The 19,825-nt window shown below is 43.7% G+C and overlaps 1 protein-coding gene across 4 annotated transcripts; it reads right to left on the bottom strand.

Annotated features, from left to right (window-relative positions):
• Positions 1–5,087: 5,087 nt before the first annotated feature.
• NDUFV3 (NADH:ubiquinone oxidoreductase subunit V3) lies at positions 5,088–15,315 on the bottom strand. Of its 4 annotated transcripts, none has more exons than XM_036876869.2 (4): positions 15,161–15,315; positions 14,541–14,661; positions 7,586–8,533; positions 5,088–5,327 (listed from the first exon to the last, which is right to left on the bottom strand). In XM_036876869.2, the coding sequence occupies exons 1-4, from the start codon at positions 15,206–15,208 to the stop codon at positions 5,164–5,166; spliced, it is 1,281 nt and encodes a 426-aa protein (XP_036732764.2). In that variant the 5' UTR covers positions 15,209–15,315; the 3' UTR covers positions 5,088–5,163. The 4 variants fall into 4 exon arrangements, with proteins under 4 accessions (XP_036732764.2, XP_036732765.2, XP_057360976.1 ...); XM_036876870.2 differs by having other exon boundaries at positions 7,586–8,425; XM_057504993.1 differs by lacking the exon at positions 15,161–15,315 and adding an exon at positions 9,322–9,486.
• Between the last annotated feature and the right edge of the window lie 4,510 nt (positions 15,316–19,825).

Below are 19,825 nucleotides of genomic sequence, written 5' to 3'. Positions count from 1 at the left end.
TCCTTGCTAGTTGTATGTTCTCCTCTTTTTTGCTGATAATTTTCATTAAATTCCTTCTAACTGTAAATTACAGTCATCCATAGAAATAAGAAATACTTGAAAAAAATACTTTCAAAATATCTCACCAAGAAATGCACGTCCAATAAAATGTGCTTTTTAAGTTTAGAAGTGTTTGTTAAAATGGGACTTTATAAATAGATTAGTAAGATTTGCAAACAAAAGCTCTAAGAAAAATAAGGTTTTATTATGATTTGAAGTTCATTTTTTAAAAAAGCTTTAACTTTCTCAAAAATTGAACAATTTGTTTAAAGTTTAAAACAAAATTTTAAATATTAATTTTAAAAATATATCTTCGGTACAAGAATCTACCAGACACAAAGGAACTCATTTGACACTTTTTAAAATAAAAAGCATTAAACTACTAAATTTTGCAGATAAAAATAAACTGAAGTAAAAATAATGACATGTTTTTCAAGAGGTACTGGTTCCTAAAAACCTCCCAAAATCAAGAAACAGACTGTGAGAAAGGAGGCAGGGCTTCCAGGGTTCTGGTTTCTATTTTAGGCAGCCCCATTCACCTGCTGGAAAGATGAGCAGAGGGGCCCTCAGGCTACCTCCCCACACCCCTTCTCCCTCCTTCTTTGGTCTGTAGGATTTTCTCAGGGTTTGCAAGTTTCATTCTGTCTGGCAACCACATCCCTGTTGTTTCTATGGTCAAGCCTCTGCAATGACTCTTCATGGTAAATGTCCCAGGTTTTAATGTTCCTTCATCTCTGCTTGGCTGGGCCTCACTGTCTAGCTTCCTGCAGGTGATACATATTCTGAGGAAAGGCAGTGAGAAGATGGTATAAAAGGAGGACAGACAAAAATGGTTTCACCAGTTAGATGTCCAAACAGATGGAAAAGAAAGTGTTGAGAAATATATATGGGGAAAATTTACTCAAAATGAAGAATTGGGTCAAGTAATAGAAAGAGCAGGTAGGACGGAGAAACAGACACATGGTTTTTATCAAAGTAACTTGCTTCTTATGCCCAAGTGTAACTCTGGGGAGATGAAATCTGGAGGCAAAATACCAGAATCAGTCAGAGGGAGAAATAAAGTTTAAACCCCATTTATTGCTTACAAACTGCGGTCTGGGGCCATTTCTCTCTCCTGCTCTGGCAGAAGCAACCAAGGGCCTCAGCCCAACCTCTCAGGTTCAGATAAGCCCTAGGTGGCCCAGGTAACTACCCAATGATATGGAGATGAATTACCTCTCTCCACCTGTGAGGAACACCTGTTGATGTGCAGATGCACTAAAGTCAGGCGAGATATTCTGGAAATGTTACAATACCCACACCAAGCCTGAAGAAAACACATAAGCACATTCAGTGAGATAAAGTTACTGATTAGATTAGCACAAATCAGAGGTGACGATAACTGTTGTCAAGGGGCATGGGGGACAGGTGCATTCATAAACTGTTAGAAAACTGTAAACAGCCTGACCTTTCAGGATGGCAGCTTGCTGTGCCTAGCAGTCTCCGGTTTCCCCAGCCACCCAGCCAAGGGGCACACTACACAGTGACCTGTTCCCTCTCTCAGCCCCGCTCTCCTCCTTTCCAACTGTGTTGTGCATATTACTGTAGGGCCTTAGCCCTGTTTCCATGATGAACCTTCCCAAGGACTTAAAAGAGAGAACAGAATCGTGAGCTTCCTAGTGCCCATCACCCAGTGTCAACAATTGCCCACATTTTGCCACCTTCTGTCTTCTCTGCTGCCCACTCCTCCCCCATTTTTTGTCAGAGTATTTCAAGCAAATTAACTGTGTGGTTTTTTTATAAATCAGAAGGCTAAATTCTTTTTCTACAGGATAGAGCCTGTTATGGGCTGAATGTTTGTGTCCCCCGCCCCAGTTCACGTACTGAAGCCCTCCCCCAAGGTGTGCTGGTCTCTGGAGGGCAGTAGGGCTCCATGACATCGTGAGGGTGGGGCCTCCCTGAAATCCGCGTCCCTGAGAGACACAGGGCTGCTTGTGGCCCATCCCCATCCCTCTTCCTCCACCTGCAGTGAGGACAAACCTAGCGGGTGGCCTCCGCACCAGGAAGGGCTCTCACCCAACGCTGACCCTGCACACTGCGGTCTGGGACTCCAGCCTGTGGAGCTGAGAATACATGTCTGTAGTTTCAGCCCCTGCGTCTGTGGTGTTTTGTTAGCCCGCAGAGCTAACCCAGCCCAGGCGAGCTTCAAGATTCAGGTCCATGCTCCCTGCGTGCCCCCCTCAGCAACGACCGAGGACTTTGGCTTCCTGATTCTGCAGGACGTCCCCTCGAGATCTCTCCTCCAGGCCACGTGCACCTGGTGATGCTCGGCTTGGGCATCGTGTCCCACACCCCTCCCCCCAGACAGCTCCCTCCGTCACTGACTGGGCCCCCCACCTCGAGACGGCTTTCCACAGCCTCCTTGCCGGGCTATAAATGAGGGAGAGGTCAACGGTCTTTCATCATCTTTGAACCGTGGCCCAGGCCCAGGCCTAGCATATAGAAGGTGTTTATACCGATGTTGATACTCTAGGAGGACCACCACTGTAGCTGTTAATTTTTAAAATCTTGGTCTGTTTCAGATCCTCTCCAGAAGAAAGGCAGGAGGGGGAGAAGGGAGGAAGGTCAGGGAGAGGCGGCGGCACAGTCAGAGTGCTGAGTGTGGCTGGTCTTCTCTGGCTGCCCCATTACGCTCCATGAGCTGTGGAGACCATTCAATACTGGTGTTGCCAAACGACAGCTCACACAAACCTGGCTGCCTCTGTGTAAGGCCTACAGCTAACAATGGTTTTAACATTTTTAACAGGTTGTTAAAAAAAAGACCATGCAAAACCTAAAACATTTCCTATGTGACCCTTTCCTGGAAAGTGTGCCACCCCTGCTTTAACAGATCAGTTGTGGTGTAGCTGGTGTGTCACGCATCATCCCTGTAGGGGAGAGTAAGTCCTGGGGTGTTGTTGAGCCCATTTCACAAACCTGCCTGCCTGCTGTGTGCAAGGTATGGGGCTGCTGTCTGATAGCACTGGGTGCATAGGGGAGCCCAGGGGGCACCTCCTTGGGTCTTGAATCTAATTGAGAGACAGGCAAGGGGACATAAACCATTGATCACATAGCACCTGCTTGGAAGCAGAATCAGAAAATCAACATACTAACCGGCTGATTTTATTAACTGGCTGCCAGTAAACACTAGGGCAAGAATCTGTAATAAGCATGACTGCACTTCTAATTAATGTACAGTCTCCTCCAGCCCGGGGGTATTTATGTGTAACAGGTCTAAGAGAACACATCTAGAAAGATGCCAGAGTTCAGGTGACAGGAAAGACATAAGAGGAGGTAAAAATAATTACCTTATTTAACTCAAACATATTAAAGCACTTTAAGAATCTCACAGAAACGAAAGCAATACAAATGTCCATGAATCACATGTGATTTATCAGATCAGATTCCGGAAATCCACCTTAAGAAAACAACAGAATACAAAAGGAACTACAGTCACACGGATGTTCCCAGCAGCACTTCTTAGAAGAGTGCCTTTGGGTGTGATGGATCCAGACCACAGCGCGGGGCGCAGCCACAGCACTGCCCCCGCACGGAGCCCTCAGGATCCGCGAGTCTGAGACACGGAGCTGCGCCCGGTGCTGTTCATTGCTGCTTTCCAGCCTTTGCGGGGGGCGGAGAAGAGACAGGCCAACGGGACTGCTAACAAGGGAAAACCTTCATGCACTCTAAAATATATTCCTATTCATTTTTATAGAAACAGAATTTTCAACTCTCTGGCATTAGCAGCCCAGGAAAATGCATCTTGTGGCTTCACAATCTATCCCCTCCCACGGCATAGGGGTTCTGTGGGCCTCAGTTTGAGAAGCAGCTATTAAATAAGAAAAAATAACCCAGCAGGATAGAAACTGTATGTACATGCATGGTTACATCTAAGTCCACCCCCTCTGGGGAAACACGTAAAATATTACTAACAGCTGGGTTAGCACAGTGGATCTTAGGTGATCTTATTATTCTCTACTTTGTTTTTGGTAATGTGGTTTTAGTACTTTTATAATAAGATGATTAGAAGCATCTTGCTGAGTCACTAAGCCTTTTGGGTGGGGAAAAAATCTGACACAGATGATCACAATACTACTTTTCAGTACTACATTTTCAATTTAGCTGTCCTTACTTGTACTCATTTTGAGAAATGCAGCATTATAAAAATATGAATCATAAGTTACAAATACACTGTATGCTGCAGACTGACTAGAGGCCAAGGACCAGAATTCAAACAAAATTAAAGCCCATGAGTTTGGGCACAGGAACAAAGGGAAGCATGAGAACAAAGCAAAACATGGAAACTTCTGTGCAGACGGACGGACACTCTGCTTTAGGCCATGACATGTTGCCCCAATAAATGGAACGGTCTTTTATCTCAGCTCTGGGAACCAGCAATAATCTCAGGCAGATTTGCGTCCTCCGGGCAGTTTGCCTCGGGGTGCCGACGCCCTGGAGCACTCTCATGCCTGCTCATACAGCTTCCCCCCGGCCCCAAGGCATGTGCTACCTTAGCACAACTGCTGGAAGGTTCTCCGGCCACCCCAGGAACCCTGCGTAGTAGTCTGCTCCCCACCTGCTGTGCCATCTGGGACAAAGCTGCTGGACCTGATGGAATGCCCGCCCCTCTGCACCCCACCACTGAAAGCTTCCTGGGTCGAACAGGATTCCTTTCCTTCTCTGAGAATACTGTAATACTGTAATTTCTTCACAATGCAGGAGTTAAAATTAGTACAACTCCCATTTTGAACTGATCAAGAACTAAGTCTGTGAAATTTGAAGTCACTATTAATCAACATCTAGCTGGTAAACCACATGAACGCTGAACGGACCTGGGCCTCAAAACAGTAGAATCACACTGACAGCACCTACAACTCTGATTTTATGGATTTGTCCAGAGAGCCACTACTTTATAATGAAAGAAAAATCCTTACACATGGGTGTTTCTAAATACACGCTGAAAATCAGCAGAGCGCTGCTAATTCACCACTTGCTCTAAAAAGGAAGCAGTTACACACCTCAGGCCTCACGACTGTGGAGTGGATTTTATTTTTGCGGGCAAGAACACAGCAACGCTAGCGTTACGTTAATTTTTAAACTGAGCTCTCAGTGGCGAGGTGACTCTCGTCCTGAGGAGGGCTGAGGCATCCGGAACTTGGTGAGGTCCAGGTTGAGGTCTAAGAAGGTGTACGTGCTGTAGTCATGGTGCTGGAGGTTCCGGTAGGTAGTGTTGTCGAAGGTCCCTGCGGGCGTGGTGGCCTGGGTGGGCTCTGTGGAGGAAACGCAGGCGTGTGAGGACAGCTGGTGAGGAAGTGCCTTTTGTGAGTCCACTCCTATGCACACACTTCCACACCAGGCATTCTCCATAACCCTATCTGTAGGGGACAAATTGTCTACTTAGAAAAGAAAAGCAAACAAAAGCAATGGTATCTTTGAAAGCAAAATAAAGGAATTAGCTGAAAACTTATTCTAAATCACAGCCTTAACAATGTAAGAAATGGAACAGTTACTACGATGTGTCTTAACATCCTACTCTGTATACTTTTAGGGCCTGGGCTTCTCAGGATTTTCAAAATGCCTAGAACAATTATGGAAGGACTTTCAGGTCACTTTAAGATGTGGGGAAGAAAAAAGATCTTTTAGGAATCCAGCTATAATAGAAATAATCATTTACAGAAGAAAAGTTTCAAAAGCAAAAAGTGAGCCTAAGTCTCTGACTACAAGAGAATTAAATAAACCCAACTGTTTTATAACACAGTGAATTGAAGGGAACCAGACATGAGATGTGTAGTTTTTGAAAAAGGTGTTGGTACACTTCAGATTCAAAGACTGAAAAAAAAAAAAGAATTCAGCTTTATTTCTTTAAGAGGAAAAAAGAGTAATTAAAAGCCATACACCCACATTTGGTGACCTTAAAGCCGACAGTGTGAAGCAGTGAAGGCAATACTCTCTCCGGCAACACAAGCAATGCAGGACAAGCGAGGGCGCATGTTAAAAGCTTACTGATCCCAAGCTTCTGCCATTCAGACTCTCAACTTCTACTCAGGCTGCACAAAAAATAACCTAAGTAGTTTTCCACTATATTAATTCATAGTGAAGTTTGTTTTCCTTTTTATTGTATTAAACAAAAATGGCACTTTATTTAAAGTGCTGACACCTCCCTAACCTCAATGAGCACAGTGTCTCCCATGTGGTGCAGGGACAGCTTCAAACTGGCATGAATTACCAGTCATACAGGGAAGATGGCAACGGAAATGTGGGTTTAGAAAACCCTTATGAAAACCCAATCCACCTGGAAGGTAGAAGGCAGGTGGCTGGGGTGGGAGGGCTACCCAGAGGTACTCAGTCCACCTCACAGACACGGGCCTGCAAGTGGGGTGTAGCTCTGGCTGGCGACTCTATTTCATCTCCAAAGGGCAAAGAATACTGGGAAAAAAACACATCCATGAAAAACTAGAAGCAAACTGTCAAAAGGTTTGCAATCTGAAATCTCCAAATTCTCTGTTCTCATCCTGAAGGTCTGGGTATTCTCCCATCTATGCAGAATGACTGAAATGGTAGCAGCAGGAAATGGTAGTTCTTGGCATCTTGAGGTCTGGGAAGTGCTGGCACTTTGCACAGAAATGGAAGAGGGAAAACATGGAGAAAACACATAAATTCTGTCAACGTGATACAACTAAGAACAGTAATAATGACTAGGTCATGTCCATCAGGCGAGGAGGAGGCTTTGAAAACAACAGGAAACCAACAGCAAGGAGCTGATTTGTTAATAATGCACGTAAAGACGTCTTGAAGAGCCAGAGTCTAAAACTGGAGAGCTCCTGGACTGTTTGCCATGACCTACCTAAAGCATGTATTTTATAAAGTTCAGTGTGCAAGAAAATGCTAATGTAACAGGAATAGTTTTCCTTTAAAAATTAATGGTAGCCAAAAAAGCCCTTCATAAAAAAATCAATTTAGGAAAATAAAGCTTCTTTCAGGAAAACTAAGAAAGGAAACTGTCCCATGAAAAGATTTACGCAGGTCATAGTTGCCTCCATGTACTTACGGCTTTAATTCCTATAAGGCTATTCCTAAAGTCGGACTGTCCCTGAGGCATCAGGATGCCAAAATGAGCACCTGTCTAGCCCACTTGAAGGCCTAACACAGTGCAGCCCTGGGAGTCTAAACAGACCCCTTTCACTGAGTGAGAGGCTCTGTGCACTCAGGAAGTGACTGCTTGGACACTTCAGACCTGAAGGGCAATCATGCCAGACCACCAGAGTTCAACAACTGGATTTGTTAAAGAGTGGCAGGAGCGCCAAGGGCAGACTCACTGGAAAGTCCCCTGAAAAAACTTTAGGGTCTGTCCCTGGGTGTGTGTTATTCAAACTTAGGACGGACTCCTCTGCTGACAGGAGACAGTGTTACAGGCTGTATTTCTACTGCAGAATCTGATTAACTCAACACTTGCTTAGATTGTATAGGTCTTCAGAGTCTAGCCACCCCCAAAGGACAGGAGAGGCCCCAAGCCCAAGTCAAGGTGTACCCTGTGTGGTGTCCTGGCCCTCCGCCTGCGCGGCTGCATCTTCAATGGTTCCGCCCTGGCCCTCAGGTGCCGGTGCCGTTGGTCTGTCATCAGGAAAGGCCTTAGAATTTTCTTTTCTGGGCAGGGAAAAAGCCACCTCTGTGCCAGGTACTAGCTCTCGTTTTTCCCGAAGTCTCTCTGTGGTCTCAGAAGGAGCTGCCTGTTTGGTTTCTTCTGGCAGCTGAGAGGGCCTTGGGCCACCAGTGGGTTGTGTAGATAATCCTGGTTTTGCATGGCTAGGGAGGGTCTTTTTAAATGGCTTCTGGCTTTCTTTATCTACATCATGTGCTCTAAATAGTTTCTGCAGCTGTTTTCCCTTCACATTCTGCCTCATAAGCTCTTGACCCACTTGTGACTTGGGTGTTGGAGTTTTTGGTTTAGCACCTGTTCCGTCCTCTGATGGCTTAATGGTGGTTCCTTTCTTCTTTGCCTGGCGGGGCCTCTCTGAAGAGGTGAGGTCTGGCTGTGGCTGCTGTGACCAGGTCTTCCCTTTTCCTGATGCTGCATTTTTAAAGGACTGGGAGGCCTCTGGTTTTGGAGGCCCTCCTTTGCCTCTGACTCCTGAGCCACCACCCTCCTCGTCAGACTCCGAATCGGAGGAGCCTGACGAAGATGATGAAGATGAGTCGCCCGGCCCGCTCCTGCTCTGCAGAGGGGCTTCTGAATCGGAACCCTGTTTTCTGAACGGAGATGGAACTTTTTGAGGAAACTCTACTAAAGTCTTTCTTGACATAAACTTCGGAACCCCTTCATCTGCAAACAGCACGCTGCCATCGGGGTCAGGGCCAGCTACCTTCCCACCTGGATTCACAACTGATAGGTTAGAACTGGGTGAAGGTAAGTTTTTAGACAATTCAGCTGCTGTTGGGGTGGCTAGTAGCTTGCCCCTCTCCTTTGGTTCCACTACATCTAGGAAATGGCATAAAGAGGAATATTATTTTTAATATTTAGTAAAACAATCTAAATTCATCAAAGTCAAAGACATTTCAATACATATCAACTTGTTATTTATGATACTGTCAACTTAATCATCCTAGGAAACAGTTCCATGGAAACCCACTCTTAAGTGAAAGTCAAGCCATATGAGAACAGTAAGAAATGGCAGGTGTTTCTTTGTAGCAGAAAATTTTTTAAATGCGTATTTTTACCAATGGAAGTAACAAATTTGTCTACATTTTTCATGAGAGCTTTGTGATGATAGTTTTTAAAACTATTTCATCCAAACTTAAACTATGAAGATATTTTCAGATGACTACTGAAGTTTTAAAATTATAACTTCTTAAATTCCTAAAATACTAGTGCTTCTCAAATACTAAAAAAAGTTACTCATATTCTATGAACTTGAACATTTTGAACAAAGCAGCAAAAGAAAATTAGAGAAATGAGCCTGGTTTGGGTTTGTGGTAAGCACAGACATGTGCTCAGGAGCTGGGGGCTGGACGGAGGGGATATAGGTCCAATGACGTGGTCGTGGAAGAAAGGAGTCCTTCAAACTGTTAGGCAGGAAAATAGATATAAGTGGGATGCAAAGAGAGTAAAAGGCCAGTAAAGCCCACTAGAAGGGACTCAGAGAGTTAACCAGTTAGTCTATTAAAGCTCAGAAGGCCAGGAGCAACTTGGCCTAGAAGTCTGAATACTCCCCAAAGAAAAGTTATCTCAGCATAGCCTATGCTTTCATTGTGTCAGTCAGCACATACCATTGTAAGATTTACTTTAGCACCTGCTAAGAGGCCCAGGTTATTCAGGAAAAATTCTATCTTAGAGCTAAGACTGCATTTTAATCATACAGATGGTGGCTCAGCCCATCTTGGAGGCAGGGCAGACAGTCTTGATTGATATGCTTCCAGACAGAAACTGATATCCTGGAAAGGAATCAAAGCAGAAAATTTCTTGGGTTAAGTTAAAAGAAGAAACTTATGTCTTATCAAAGATGAACATTCTGGGACCATTTGGTAGGTCCACACCTGGCCCTTTGTCGCTTTCCTGAAAATCCTCATCTGCCTATAAAACCCTGGGCCCTAAATCCTTAGGTGCACTCCTCTGTCTGAGGTCACCTGCATTTTCTAAGTGCGTAACTTTAATAAAACTTTCCCAACCTTTCAGCGCCTCCTCTGTGAGGTAGCTCACACTCCCCTTTCTCCGAGCATGCACTTGTTCTCTTTAAATAAAACTTAAACCTCTCAGGGTGCCTCTCCTCCCTGAGGTTGCCCACACTTTCTAAGTGTGTATCTTTAAATAAAACTTTTACTCTGCTTCCTTAAGAGTGAAGGCCTGTGTCAGCCCTTCAATCCTTTGCTGCGGCAGGGACAAGAACTGGGGAAAGCACACAACAGCCCCCTAACAAAAACACCCAGCATTTGGGGATTTCTTCAGCTGGGGAACAAGGAAGTACTACAAGACCAAAAAGTAAAATAAGTTAACATCATATGTATCATTGGAAACAACAGGCTTTAAACAGTTAAAAAACAACAGAATAGGCGCTAATGTAAGCCTTACATCTCGTAGTCAATTATGAAAAGAGTGAGACCACACAGGCTTCTGATAAGAGCTATCATTCAGTTTCCTCTAGCGGTATGTCTTTTCTAACCACACAGATCAGAAGAAACAGGACAAATTTTTATAAATTGAAGTTATTTTTAAAATTTTGCTTAAATTTTAAAAGCAAAAATTTTTAAGTACATACTACTACAGATGAGCAAACTTTATACCCAGAGTATTTTTCAAGTCTAGAAGCCTATTTTATAAATAATAAAAATATTTCAATCCCACTTTTCTCATGTGGAAAAAGCATATTCCTAACTTTACTAATCTTACTAGTATCCAAAAAGGTTCTTAATTGATTTCTGAGCTAAGGGACCTATGATAGGATGACAGAAAATGGTCAGACAACTGAGGTACACCAAAAATAAAAAATGGGCCAGAGAGGTTAGCTGGCAGTGTAAAAGAATAGGACTGAACAGTGAGAGCACAAGGTGACTGCTTAAACCCCTACCTCTACAGCCACCACCATCAACACCACCGCCACCACGATCACCCCCTCCATGACCACCATCACCACCTCCTCCAACACTCCCATCCACTGCCAGCAGCACGCCCTCCTCAGGGCCATGTCTGACTGTGCGGCCATGTGCACAGCCCAGAATCTGCATCCTGACTGCCCAGAGCAAGTGCTGACGCAGGGAACTCTCATAACTCGCACAGAGCTCCAGGATCATGTAAAGCATAAAAATGAGGCAAGGGAGTATGCATGCACTTGAACTGTCTCCCTCCAAACCACACTTGACACAATTCAGAAATCCCTAATGGCAGGTTTGCAAACCCTATTAACCTGCCTACCAATACCATTCATCCACCTTTACGTTGACCATGAATTTCCCAAGTATGAAAATTAACTTAAAATAAGGCTTATTTAGATAGGCTGCTTTAAACAGAAAAATTTTAATGCCTGAATCTTCCAAAATTTGTTGTGGACGTTTTTGAAATTGTAAATAAGTTATAAAAACTTCATTATAAATGGAGAGAAAATTTCAAATGGGATTAACAATATTATCATTTAGAAATTTTGTACAGAAAAGAAACTTCTATCATATGAAACAAGAATGCTTTAAAGTTTCTTTTATTCATGCTAAGTTACTGGGAGAATTCCATGGCAAGGTGAACAGACTAACCTTCTGCTTTTTACTGATGGCCCACTTCAGACCTGCTGGAGCACAGGGGTCCACCATCCTCAGGTGACCAGAGGGAAGCTGGCCCTGATGGCCTGTGGCTGCCACTAGTAACCACCCGTGGTCCCGTGTCCAGTGTGCACACCGGGCCCGCATTCCCCAGTGCAGAATGTCACCCGGAGGACAGGACGCGTCTCCAGGGGTGATGGCTCTCACTTGGAATGCATGACTTCACCTGCTTGTTTTCTTGAAATCTCTTATATTTGTCTAGAGGCAGGGCACCCACAGGCTCTAACCATGTTTTAGTGTGACAGTGACTTTCCTCAAAAGACAAATATCCAAAATGCAAAGCTCCTGCCTAAGACTAGTTGTGGAGGCATATCTCACAGCACAAGATGGGACTTTCAGGGGGACTGCTGCCAGTCTCTCAGAGACCATAACAGGCCATGTAAAATACAGATCCACAAACAAACTCTAGTAATAGTGCACAGAGTTCTCCAGATGCTTCTCTATCTCCTCTCAAAATAGAATTTAGATTACCTGAATGTCTTTTCTGCTTGTTTGAAAAGGGCATGACCTTCAAGTTTTTAATGGTTCCTCCCATCAAAAGCAAGAGTGATGGTGGTGTTTGAAATGCATTAGCAACCTTAAAATACTTACATAGCTTGTCAATGGATTACAGACCAACATCAGAAACAAAGACGCACTTCACCATGACATGGAAAAATACTCAAATTTTATATAGTAATTCAAACTTTTTATTACGTTTTGATTTTTACAAAAATATTTTTTTTAAAAATAAGTACATGAGAATTGAGTTTTTTTTTTCCAGAGGCAAGACAGCACAGATTATAAATATGGCCTGTGCAGCTCTACTGCATGGGTCCAAATTCAAGGTCCACCACTGACTTTCGTGTGACCTTGGGCGGCTCCCTTGTCTCATCCCTCCTCCACTTTTTCACCTATCACAGGGACACCACAGTACCTATTTGTGTGGTTTTGGGACCAGACCAGGTAACGTGTGGAGGATCAGAACAGCACCCAGCACTACTGGGCAGAATCAGGCACATCAACCCCTATTTCCAGAGACGCCTTATTTTCAAACTGAAATAAGGACTTGAAATGGATAATTAACTTTGGTTTCTTGACAGTCTTTAAAAAGTGACATAGGAGTTTTTCAGTCCATAGTATATTACTGTTGCAAAACTCAACCTGTGACTGAATATCAATGCTGGAGAGCCATGTGGTCCTGCAGGTGGGAACCTCAGTGGAGACCCCAGATTCTGACAGCTGGGCTGCTGGCCCTTCCCAGGAAGGAGGCATGTGCTATGAAGAGCCAGAGCCTCAGAAAGAATAAGGCAGAACGTGGTCCCTGACCCAGGGTCCTGCTTCTGATACAGGCCCTTTGACTAGAGATGTGACCCCAAGATGTGCTTCGGGCCCCACTGGCATGCAGGAGACTTCCATTAGAGCTAGAAAGCCACCCATTTGACAGGGGTTTATAACCTGGCAATGTACGACTGGCAGGGGAAGGCATTTTTGTGTCTGACATTGAGCCAATCGCTGACCCTGCAGAGGAAACAGGGAGGCCTGCATGTGTTGATTTAGAAGTGTTCTTCTTCTTCACAAAGGGATTATAATTATTCTTAAAATTACGATACAAACGTGATACACATTAAAGACAGTGTAGTTCTGAAAACCATTTTCCAACTGTGACTCACACAACATACACGTTTCTCACAGGACGCCGACCCAGCAAGGCTGGCATGCTGGCTGCACTCAAGCAGTGAGGAACCACAGGCAGCAGAAGCTACACAGGCCCAAAGCCCATTCCTAGGTCCATGCTCCTTCTTGACCTGCACCCAGATCCATCACAGGATGAAGCACTGCACTCTACTCATGCATAAGCACATTTCCAAAAGGGGGCTCTTTGGCTCTGCCACAATATTTTAAAATACATTCATCCAATTTCATAAACCTATAAAATAGGATTGCAGATAGAAGACTAAAATTCACGAAGGGCAAGGATATTAGTAATGAAATTCAACTAACCATTCTTCAGTAAACATTAAAAGAAAGTCAAAATCATGCCAGGCATAATATAGAATTTCACTGAAATTCTGGTCATAAAAATGTTTTAGGTGTGATAATGGTATTGTGGTTATGTTAAAAAAATAGTTCTTATGTTTAAGTTACCTACTAAGATTAAGAGGAAAAAAAACTGGATTTAAAAACAAGGCAGGTACAAGACAGATTTAACTGATGTTTCTGTTGAATTCAGGCCTCCAGTAGACGGGGCATGCAGACACCACCAAGAAGGCGTGTCTCCTCAGCTGAGATCCATGGAGTGGGAAAGGTAGGTAGCTGGCTGGCACTCGACGATGTGCCAGTCTTTTATAACCTACCATTGTTTCTTTGTACAGAACAAGGAGGGACAAAACAAAAAATTCTAAATACTTTCAAACATTCAAACTGAGGAAATAGTATTTTGATGGAAATAAGACAAACTCAACTTTTTAAAAAAAGTTGACCAAAGTTTCTTCAATTAAAACTAAATGCAATGGACTTGGATTATAATAAATTATTAACAATGAGCAGGGTGCAGAAAATTAAATTCTCAGAAGTATTTAAAATATACTGTTGTACTTTCTATTTTTCTTCCATGAGGATACAGTACATTAGATTCAGGAAGAAAAAATAAAAATTGCTGGTAAAAGTCAAAGGGACTATGGAAGAGCTGGAAATGTACCAGACATCATGCTCCATCAGTCATAATGGAAGATGGTGCCTGCTCTAAACTTGCTCTTCACAGTCATGAACGGACACCTGCATCCTGGTCTGTGGTCAAGCAAAGCCTGGGAAACCACAGATGAATCTCAGAGACACTGAAGAAAGTCAGTCACAGGAAGAAAAGCAAGTTGGGGTTCATAGCCTACCTCACCACATACAGGATGTGTACTAGGGCCACTTAAAGGCCAGTCAGCCTTTATACTCTATGTCTCACTTCTATGTTGGAGTTGGCATTTAGAAAATACAGATGGAACCACTTCAGGGCTAAATGTTAAGTCAAAGGCTGTATCGTTATTAATGTTTCATCTAAAACCTGTGACAGATATCTAGCAGTGGCTAGAAAGAAATGAAGACTCAAATTACCCAGCTAGTAATATCATTTTTTCCTTTTCATGCTCAGGAAGCTGACTGATGTATTTACTTTGCGTTCCCTTTCCCTATGATTAAAATTAAAATCTTACTTTTTGATGAATTTTGACTCTTGGGATTCAGTGGCAGTCCTTTTCCACTCTTTCCTGATTCTGCAGAGAAAGAAACTGTAGGGGCAAGTCCTCGAAACACTCGTGCTTCTAGGACCAGGGTCTGAGAAAATAATTAACAAATACGGACATTTTAGAGCAATGCCATTTATAAAAGCTATTACATCAGATGAGCACTATGTACTACTGCCATGCATGAGAGTTTTGCTTTACATTCCTATGGGATAGTTCTACGGTTATCACAATGCTCACAACATAAAGGTATTATGGAAATTTTGGAAAATACAAAAAAAGCTACCAGAAAAAACACCGGAGTTCAAGGCCAGTACTATTAACATTTGGGTACCTCTCCAAAACTCTCCTGTGCATGCTTTTTTGTATTCTCCCACTACCGGTTAACCTGCAGAATACGTTGATTCTTTTTGTAAAATGTTTTCCTATCCTTAGAACCTCAAGTATAAGAAATATTATCTGGCCATTAAAAATTACACAGATGCGTAATTACTGCTTCAAAAGTGTTTACAATATTAAAATAGCAAACATTTTCACCAGGATTGCAGGAGGCGGCCGTCGGGCCGCGCCCCTGGCCTGGGTCCCTTTACCTTCAGCGTCCCGGCTCGTCCTTGCCGCAGCAGAACTGCGGCAGCCATTGCAGCGGATGCGAGAATGGACCGCGGAGTCGCATCCGGAAGTACGCGCGGCTGCGCGCGCACCGCCGTCGAGGGCCCGCCCCCTTGGACCAGACAGCCAATGACAGGCGGGGGCGGGGCGGGCAGAGGCCGGGGTCTGTGCGCGCTTCCCGGTCGCCTCCTGGCCTTTTCCCGCGCAGCGGCTGTCGCCGCCGGGCTGGCGCGCGCGGACACCGTGAGTGCGCGCCTCTCGCTGTGCAGATTTCAGACCGTGCCGGGGCGTTCCGGTCCTGACCTCCAGTCCTGTCGCGACTCCCCTTGGCACATCGCATCCGCCCTCCCTCTGCAGCTCGGCCCAGCCTCGGATGGCTTGGTCACCTGTGGTCCCCTCCTTGTTGACTGCCATCCTGCAGGCGACCGTGGGTGGGCCCGGACTCACGCCAGCCCGCGCTAGGCCGATCAGAAACGCAGGCTTTGTTTTCTGAGTGTTTAAGCTGGAGTGCAGATTTCCTCCCAAGGGGGGCACAATTGTGAGTAGGGGCAGCCGTCGGCTGATACCTCCCTGCCCCACTCCTGCCTTGCCTGGGGCGTAACACCTGACCTCCACCCGGAAGAGGACCCCAACCTTGACCAGCAGCTGCAGTCCTTCAGCCAGCAAGCTACTTGGGCAGGAACAGGTGCCCCCAAGGCGCTTGTTAAAGGGGGCTGGGATCAAGTGGATGCAGCGAAGTCGGCTACCATGCACACAGGGAGGCAAAGACGACTTTCGGTCTCGGTAATAATGAGAAAGGAGTCCTTTGTCCCTACAGGGAGAAAAGGAAAATAGGCTAGCAAGAATTATCCTTTGCTGAGACCAATTTAACTCTGTTGTCTCCAGGGGAAAGTTCTCTCTTTGTGAAGTGTGCACACTTTATAGGTGATTAAGAGAACTGAAGGTGATGAGCCAACGCTGCCCCTTGGGGAACCTGTCTGGAATTGGCAAGTCCACATCACGCTCAGGGGGTCGGGAGCCCCCAGTTCCTTCCCAGCAGGAGCAGGGTACAATCAGCTAGAGGAGGCTTAAGTTGTAAGACAAGAACAAAATGACCCCACCCCGCAGTGGGATGGGGTGTGGCCACCAGCCAGAGAGGTTTTGGAGAGAGGGCACATATGCCTGAGGGGAGCTCTGGGGAGGCAGAGTTACAGTGAGCAAGGGGGAGCCATGGTTTCAAAGATGCTGGGTGAGTTGCAGGGAGGTAACTATGGCAGCAGTAAGACCAGGCCGAAGCCTGGAGGGAGAGGGACCATCAGGAGGCCACTGTTCTCACGCGGGGAGGTTAGTGCAGAACTGCTGTAACCAAAGGGAAAAATAACATGTAAAGTGCAAGAAAGAAATAGAAGGTGCTGCAGAAGAATCAAAGGAGCAGAGGCTGGCGAGAGGGCGGTGCTTCCATGAGAATTTGTGGAGAGGGGATGATACCCAATCAGCTGGAAAACTGGACAACAGAGGTTGTTTGTCCAATGGTTAATTCTCTGCCCAGAGTCTTCCTGCAGGCACCCATTACCTCTGCCTGGAGCTCCAGCAAGTACTGACCCAACATTTATAGACAAAACCAAAACTAATGTTTGTCCATAATCTTTTATTAGTCACATAAAGTTCTGTCCAAACTATTAGAAATCCCTTTTTATGTGTCAAGGGTGAATTAAATTTAAGATGAGTAGATCACGGAGCATCATTTGGACATAAATCTTGACTTGATGGTGTTTAGCCCAAAAAGGAAAATAAAAATACTCAGACATTACAGCATCTGTGTGATGCTCTGGCTCAGCATTCTTGTCTAATACATACATTGTTTTTAAGCTCCAACGGAAATGTATTATGCCATTATTCTCTGTAAATTAGTACAATTTAGTCGTATGTTTTAAAGTAAGCTTTGTTTACAAAACTTTCAATAATATAACTTTAAAGTTTTGTTTAGGATGACCATAGGTACTATGGTTCACTAAGTAAGATACTTCTTTAAAAATTGAAGTATAGTGGATGTACAATATCATATTGGTTTCAGCCAATTTCAGTGGCTCTCACTGATATTCAAAAGTTTACTGCCTATGTTTTATGTTAGGAGTCTATGATTTCAGGTCTTACATTTAGTTCTTTAATCCATTTTGAGTTTATTTTTGTGTGTGGTGTTAGACAGTGATCCAGTTTCATTCTCTTGCATGTAGCTGTCCAATTTTACCAATACCATCTATTGAAGAGACTGTCTTTTCTCCACTGCATACTCTTGCCTCCTTTGCCATATACTAATTGATAACATAAGCAAGGGTTTACTTCTGGGCTGTCTATTCGGTACTATTGATCCGTGTCTGTTTTTGTGCCAGTGCTAAATTGTTTTGATTAGTGTTGCTTTGTAGTATAGTTTGAAATCAGGGAGTGTGAGCTTCTTTGTTCTTTGTGCTCCACCTTTGCTCTTTTTTCTCAAGATTGCTTTGGGTGTTTGGGTTCTTTTGTGGCTCCATACAAATTTTAGGATTATTTGCTCTAGTTCTTTGAAGAATACCATTGGTATTTTGGTAGGGATTGCTTTGCTTTGGGTAATATGGCCATTTTAACAATATTCTTCCTATCCATGAGCATGGGATAGAGTTCCATTTATTTGTCAGCTTCAATTTTTTTATCAATGTCTTATAATTTTCATAGTACAGATCTTTCACCTCCTTGGTTAGATTAATTCCTAGGTGTTTTATTCTTGGTACAATTGTAAATGGTATTGTTTTCTTAATTTCTCTTTCTCTATTTTGCTATTTGTATATAGAAACAAAACAGACTTCTGTATATTGGTTTTGTATCCTGTTACTTTGCTGAATTCATTTATTAATTCAAATAGTTTTTTGGTAGAGTCTTTACAGAGTTTTCTATATATAGTATCATGTCATGTGCAAACTGTGACAATTTTACTTCCTTATCAGTTTGATGCTGTGGGTAAAATTGTAACTTTTTCAGAATATCTTGCCTGACCTTGGTACATCTGTATATCAACAGGCATTCAGAGGTGGAGAGAAGTATGGCTTTAGTGCATTTGCTTCTTTCCTCAGGGGTGGACAAGTTCATCTCCATATCAGTGGGTAATTACCTGGGCAACAGAGAGCTTATCTGTACCTGAGAGGTAAGGGGAGGGCCAGTTTTGCTGCTGCTTGAGCAGGAGAGAGAGATGGGCCAGACTGCAGTTTTGTAAGCAATAAATGGATTTTAAACTTTATTTCTCCCTTTGACTGATTTCTGTTTTTAGAGGTATTTTGCCCCGGGATTTCCTTTCCCCAGACTTACAGATGCCTTTTCTTTCTTTTTCATCTTATTGCTGTGGCTAAGGCTTCCAGTACTATGTTGAATCAAAGTGTTGGGGATGAACATCCTTCTTTTGTTCTTGATCTTAGAGGAGAAGCTTTCACCTTTCACCAGAGTCTGATATTACCTGTCAGTTTGTCATATGTGACCTTTATTATGTTGAGATATGTTCTCTCTATACCCACTTTGTTGAGAGAGTTTATCATGAATGGATGTTTAAGAATAAAAACAGGTAGCTTAGAAAACAGGAAAAGTAAAGTAAAAGTGTTTTTTTTTTGTAAAAACAAGGAAATAAGGAAAGTTAAAATGAAATTTGATGTACCTAAAACTATTTTAAAACACAGGTGATAACTTATTTTTCTGGAAATATTTGGCCACTGGATATATGAAAAACCCATGGATTACAGAATATTTAGCAGTGCTGCATAATATATTACAAGCACAGTTTCAAATGACCACTTGTTTTCACACATCCAGTTCTGTTTGCTCTTGTCTTTGCCGGCTCATGTTCATGATTGCTGTGCAGCAGTGTGCTTGAAGCCCACATATTTCTGGGCTCTTATCTGTGGGGATTCTCAAGCCCTGGGTTGAGTACACATTCCTCCTGAGTGGATTTGGTTTTTGTATCCACCAGGCTCTTCTGAATGCTACCTATCTTGGTTTAATGTGATCATTTTCTTCATAGTTGGGACTGTCCTGGCTCACAGGAACTGTGTGTCCTCCAAGGCCAAAAACAACGAAGCAGAACATCTCAAGTAGCCACCACTGTCCTGGGAGCATTTACCAATCTCTGAAGCCAAAGTCTGGTTTACCTGACATCTGGAGAAGAGGAGACAGGACTTTGGGCCCGTGAACACTTGGGAATGGGCTGGGAAGGACCAGAGGAAGCCCTATCAGAGATGCTACTCAGTGACAGGATGAACTTGTGCAAAGCCACCTGCTAGCAAAGAAAAGCCACAGGAGATATGTCTATATCAGCCTGGGCACTAGGTGGGGAAAAAAAATAAATCTCAAAGCCTACTCTCTTGAGTGTAGTGTTAAAACACACACACACTTCCCGTGGTCCAGGACATTCCAAGCTATTTAACTACATTAAAATTGAAATTTCTGTTTAGTAAAAGGCAATATAAAAAGTAAAAAGCAAGGAGGTGGAGCCAAGATGGCGGCGTGAGTAGAGCAGCGGAAATCTCCTCTCAAATCCATATATATTTTTGAAAATACAACAAATACAACTCTTCCTAAAAGAGAGACCAGAAGACACAGGACAACAGCCAGACTACATCCACACCTGCGAGAACCCAGCGCCTCACGAA

The sequence above is a fragment of the Manis pentadactyla genome, chromosome 1 (genome assembly GCF_030020395.1).
Source record: "Manis pentadactyla isolate mManPen7 chromosome 1, mManPen7.hap1, whole genome shotgun sequence".
NCBI classification, from domain to species: domain Eukaryota; kingdom Metazoa; phylum Chordata; class Mammalia; order Pholidota; family Manidae; genus Manis; species Manis pentadactyla.
This window is presented reverse-complemented; position numbering and strand designations above follow the sequence as displayed.

Bases quoted from the DNA above. Each gene is read 5' to 3' on its own strand.
- NDUFV3 (XM_036876869.2), bottom strand. From the start codon at position 15,208: ATGGCTGCCGCAGTTCTGCTGCGGCAAGGACGAGCCGGGACGCTGAAG. The intron at 14,662-15,160 runs GTAAAGGGACCC...TTATTTTCTCAG, and splicing joins GACGAGCCGGGACGCTGAAG to ACCCTGGTCCTAGAAGCACG. The intron at 8,534-14,540 runs GTAAGATTTTAA...GCCATTTCCTAG, and splicing joins GAGTCAAAATTCATCAAAAA to ATGTAGTGGAACCAAAGGAG.